We start from the raw sequence: 5,787 nt of genomic DNA on the forward strand, positions 1-5,787 counted from the left end.
GAATTTATTTTTCACTTTGTACTCCAACTCCTCATGGATGTAAATTACTTTGGAGCTTGAATGGTCTCTCTTATAAAATGGAACTAATAATCCCTGACCTTTAGCACGCCGTAGAAATGTAAGGCAAAAGAGAACTGAAAAACAGCAATAATGTACTGGCTGTTTGTTAATTTAGCTGCCTTCTCTGTGTAACCCCACAGCTGCAATACAAGGCAGTTTCAATTGTAAACTGGAAAGAATATAAATTACGGCTAATTGAAAGTGCCAGGGAGACCCGAAAGATGACAAAATGCAATTACCCAAATTGGATGTGGGCCAGGCCAGGACTGGTATGTCTGCTCTTAGAAATAATGTGAAGTTTTATGTGGTAAGAATAGCTTGTTAAAATATGGCTGGTGGAAACAGCTGGTACCTCAGTTTCCCCCAGGCTCCTCACAGCCCTATGTTTCCAGGACCAAGTGCCCCTGTTTATGGATGGGGGCACTATGGAAGTTTATGGATGCTTCTTTTTCACAAATGACCACATATTTGCATAGATCTGACTTTATATCACTTAAAACCCAACAGTGCTCCTGGTTTCCTGGTCTGGGATATCTGATGCCCTTTGGGGATAATTCATCTCAGAAACCTCAGGCTATTAATTTGGTTTCAGGTTGGAAACTGCTGCTTCCCCGTTCTTGGGGATAGAATAAAACATAATCTGGTCCTCCCCTTTAGACAACAAAACAGAATTTAATATAATATTTTTCTTTTATGTATCTTGGGCTTTAATTCCATGGCATATAAAGAATACTTGTAAGATTTTTTTTTTACAAATATTTTGTTTATTTTAATGACACTGGTACAGACAATGTCCATTTAAAACCCATATCCCAGGCCAAAAAGTACAAATAAAGTCAAAAAGAGCAGCTTTCTGTTGTATACACTTCTGCATGAATAACTTTAACCGCTAATGAAAATTAGATCTTTTCTAGGATCTTCTGACAAGATTTTTCATCTTAAAATGGTTTCTCTTCAGTGAAGCCATCTTTGGAGTTAGTCATTATTCTCAACATCTCTGTCATTTTGACTCCAACTGGATATTCCTCTTCTTTTGGTCCAGACCCTCAGATTTTAAAAGTAGCTTCAAATTAAGGAAAGGTCATTTTTCCACAATTCTGTTTTCCAAAAAAGTTCCATTCTCCAGGAATGAAGCAATCACGTGCTGGAACTTCAGAGCCAATTGGAAAGTCATAAGGAACACGAGTATTAGTTGATCTTATTTATCACAAGCCTGCAAATGCACAGTCCTAGAAAAGGCGGCCTCTCTATGCACATATGTAATTTTAAAAAGGAAAGAGTGATATAAAGGGGGCTGAGGTTTGGTCACCAAAAATCAGCATAATTAAAGGAAACAGTAACGAATAATGGGCACTAGAATTCAAATTACCAGATGTTTTAAAGAGATAGGGTGGCAGTTTTTGATTCTGTTTTGAACACCACATTACAAAAGAACTATTTAAAAAAAAAAAAAAAAAAAGGATTAAAGGGAAAGAAAAAAAATAAAAAGAGTATCTAAACCGTTGAACGACCCCCTGTTTATTCCTGATAAACTTCAATCACATCTTCCTCCGTTCCCAGTTCTTTTGGAGTGTGATTTATCGGCAATTCTCTGACCTTCAAAGAGAAACCTGAGTGAAATCATGGGAACTCCCTGTCTTTGACGGTATGATTGAGTTTCTTGAGATGCGTCGTCATTTTCATTTTGAAGTGAATCTCACTGCTATCCTGTTCGTTGACTTTAATATATTCTCCTTCCTCCTTATCCCCGAAGTCTTCGATCGAAGGTTTTGCTTCCTGGTAAGACATGATGACGGTGGCTTCCCCCGGGGTCTCTGCACACCAGCGGCCTCAGGAAGGTAGAACCTTGCTCCGGGGTTTACAAATCCGTCTCTCTACGCGACAGCACAACACTGTGGCTAAAGGGACTTCCCCTACGCCTTCTACTTGTAAGATTTATCTATTAAATTTTTATTAGGTTTGCTTTTAATCTGAGATGTATATATATGCTGCTGCTGCTAAGTCGCTTCAGTCGTGCCCGACTCTGTGTGACCCCATAGACGGCAGCCCACCAGGCTCCCCTGTCCCCGGGATTCTCTAAGCAAGAACACCCGAGTGGGTTGCCATTTCCTTCTCCAATGCATGAAAGTGAAAAGTGAAAGTGGAGTCGCCCAGTGTGTCTGACTCTTCGTGACCCCATGGAGTACAGCGTACCAGGCTCCTCCGTCCATGGGATTCTAAGTTCATTAATATATTTCAAGGTGTAAGAAAAGTAGGTTTCTTCCTAATACCTATCTGCCTTGTGGTAGTTTCATTATTCCCACTTAACACAAGGGTAAACCTGGAGCTAGGTTAAAAACCTTCCACACAATCCCTCAGCTCCTCCCTGACTAAAGTAGAGATTCCAGCTCAGGCCCAGGTGATCACAGAGCCTCTACTTTTCCATCAACACCCTTCTGTTTTTGAAGAAACTAGATGCAAAAATGTAGAGAAGACAAATAAGCTGGATCCCCACTATCTATGACCTTAAAGAGTTTAAGACCTGGTCATGGAAAATGTAGTATAAACATACTTAAGTAGAGACATTCCCCCTACTGGTCCCAGCCTTTTCCTAGAGCCCAAGTTGTCTTTATTACTGCAATTCAGTCATATCTGACAGTGTCTGTGTCCTGGTTGAAAAAGGGAAAAAAGTGAAAGTGTTAGTTGCTCAGTCGTGTCCAGCTCACTGTGACTCCATGGAATTCTCCAGGCAAGCCATTTCCTTCTCCAGGGGATCTTCCCAACCCAAGGATCAAACCCCAGGTCTCCTGCATTATACACAGATTCTTTACCATCTGAGCCACCTGTGAGACCAAAGGACACCCATGGGCTTGAGGGGCCAAGTGGTCAGAAAAGTTATTACAAATGATAACCTCCAGGAGGCAGAGTTGATATCAGCATCTCCTACTACAGACATAACCTCTTGCATCTCCATGTAAGAAGAATACATTCCATGCTGCTTGACATGTACCAAATATTACATGTTTGCTGAGGGACTGATTTACTCTTGCATTAAAAGCATCTTGCACTGACCCTGAAGCAAGGCCTCATTAACTGTTGTTAGTGTGATAGCTAAAAGTAGTCATACTGGGGCACCTAGGTTCCAATTTCTGCTTTACCTCTTATTAACTGGGCAACTTTAGACAAATCAATAATCTCTCTGTATCTCAGACTTCTTACCTATAAAATAGAGATCTAAGATTCCCCACTATAAGAGTTAAATGAATTGTGTTCAATCACTAGGTCATGTCCAGCTTTTTGCGACCCCATGAACTACAGCAAGCCAGACTTCCCTGTCCTTCATTATCTCCCGGAGTTTGCTCAAACTCATATCCACTGAGTCAGTGATTCCCATTTCCATCTCATCCTCTGTCACCCTCTTCTCCTCTTGCTCTCAATCTTTCCCAGCATCAGGGTTTTTTCCAGTGAGTTGACTCTTCGCATCATGTGGCCAAAGTATTGGAGCTTCAGCTTCAGCATCAGTCCTTCCAGTGAATATTCAGGACTGATTTCCCTTAGGATTGACTGTTTGATCTCCTTTCTGTCCAAGGGACTCTCAAGAGTCTTCTCCAGCACCACAGTTTGAAAGCATCAATTCTTTGGTGCTCAGCCTTCTTTATGGTCCAGCTCTCCCATCCATACATGACTACTGGAAAAGCTTTGATTAGATGGACCTTTGTCGGCAAAGTGATATCTCTGCTTTTTAATACACTATATAGGTTTGTCATAGTTATTCTTCCACAGAGCAAGTGTCTTTTAATTTTGTGGCTGCACAAAATGCATTAATATCTGTGCAATGCATAGAACTCTCCAATTTTGATTGAATGAGCTTAAATATTCCCTTATCATGGTCACAAACTTCTGTTCCTTGCTGGGGATTGAAATGTATTTAGTTTGCCCTGCCCAGTGTATAGAATGAAAACTGAATTCGAATGTATTCATAAGGGGCACACACTCTTCATTTTCACACAGCCCTTACTATTGTGTTTCTATACATTCTGCACTCTACAATTCTGTATCATCTGTCACACCTCCAGTACTTTGTCCTAAGACAGTGATAAAATGGTTAGGGAGGACAAAGACAAGGACTTTAATCCATTAGGATGCCACAGAGATTTGATTCAACACTTCTTAGATGCAATTGTTCAAACAACTGTAAATCCATGTCAAAATATATCATCTAGGCTATATCTTTATATACACAAATTAATTCTTTAATTCTTTCCTTACAATAGTCTTTGTGGAATATATCTTCCAATGCTATGTAACATTCACACAACAGTCAGAGGTTATATATCAAATGTTAATTGTGGTTTTTTTTTTTTTTTTTTTTGCTGTAAAGAAATTTTCAACATTTTATTTACAGAAAGGTATTCTTCTGTTTTGGAAACATGAAAATTTAAAAATACATAGCTTTTCATGTGAATAAATATTTTATTTTTATTACTAGTGGCTAAAAATATGTATCATGTGTCTCATTTTAATTAGACTCCTACTAAAGAACATTTTAATTTGTTCCAATTTCATTATTATTTTAAACAATATTAAAAACACATCTGTAAATAAAGCTTATGTCCATCTTAGGTCATATTCTTAGGATAAATTCATAAAATTTTATTGCTAGGGTAAATACTTTGTAGGTTTTTGTGGCTTTCCACACATACTATGAAATTTCCCTGTAGAAAAATTTTACTCTTTTTATACAAGAGTGTGTGAGACAGTTCATGATTAGGGCTTTCTCCCACAAAGATACTGGCTCTTTTTCCAGTTTGAAAACAGGGCACTTTAATGTAGCTTTAATTGGAATTTCTTTGAGTAATAGCAAGGTTGAGTATGTCTACAACTTTTCATTGGTTATTTATAATTTTTCTGTTGTAAATTTCCCATCTATATCTTAATCTAATTTTTCATTTTAAATTGAATGTTCTTACTTTCTGATTAATCTACCAGAATAGATACTTAAAAAACAGTATTTTCTCTAAAAACCCTTTGCAAACTGTTTCCTGGTAGGTTATTTACTTTGTAATCTTGCTAATTATTTTTCTTGCCTATAGAGTAAAATCAGTAAAATGCTTTCTTTATATTTTCATCTGACTAGGTCATTTACAAAGTCTTCATCTTGATATTTAATGACTATTCATTTGTTCTCTTCTACATTTGTTCTTTTCTATTTTCTTAATTTGTACATGTAGATTTAAATCTATGGTCCTAAAAATTATTATGTGAAAATATATAGGATTTTTTAGGTTTTATTTTAGTTGTACTGCTATAGGAAATAAAGCCCACTGGCCCAAACTCAAATAATGGACTTGGAGACACAAGGTACAGAGAGAAGCAAGGCTTTAATGATGGTCTTGCAAGATCAGGTGTCTGCGGGCAGGCACACCTAGGACAGTTACAGCAAATTTTTATTCCTGGTGCACAAATCCCTCCCCAGTTCCTCACTGGCTGAGTTCTATGGGGTTACAATCTTTCTGGAAGTCACCTAAGTCTCACAAGGTATTCTTTCTTCTCTCTTCCCATCCTAAGTCCACATTTCTAAACAAGGCCTTTAGTTTATCTCTTTCCAAACATCCTGTTAACTTGGGGGTCTCTCCAGGTGTAAGCTGTTAGGCAAATCTAGTTTGCCAGTAATTTTCCAAGACAAAACTAGCTAGCTCTGAGTGGAAAATAATTTGTTAATAATTTCCACCCACGGCCAGCTCCTTT

General features: G+C 38.1%; 1 protein-coding gene across 1 annotated transcript; it reads right to left on the reverse strand.

Annotated features, from left to right (window-relative positions):
- Window positions 1–1,504: 1,504 nt before the first annotated feature.
- On the reverse strand, window positions 1,505–1,848 carry LOC109563639 (small ubiquitin-related modifier 1-like). The gene is made up of 2 exons (XM_070795624.1): window positions 1,705–1,848; window positions 1,505–1,656 (listed from the first exon to the last, which is right to left on the reverse strand). The coding sequence occupies exons 1-2, from the start codon at window positions 1,846–1,848 to the stop codon at window positions 1,579–1,581; spliced, it is 222 nt and encodes a 73-aa protein (XP_070651725.1). The 3' UTR covers window positions 1,505–1,578.
- Window positions 1,849–5,787: the final 3,939 nt, after the last annotated feature.

The sequence above is a fragment of the Bos indicus genome, chromosome 9 (assembly GCF_029378745.1).
Source record: "Bos indicus isolate NIAB-ARS_2022 breed Sahiwal x Tharparkar chromosome 9, NIAB-ARS_B.indTharparkar_mat_pri_1.0, whole genome shotgun sequence".
NCBI lineage: Eukaryota > Metazoa > Chordata > Mammalia > Artiodactyla > Bovidae > Bos > Bos indicus.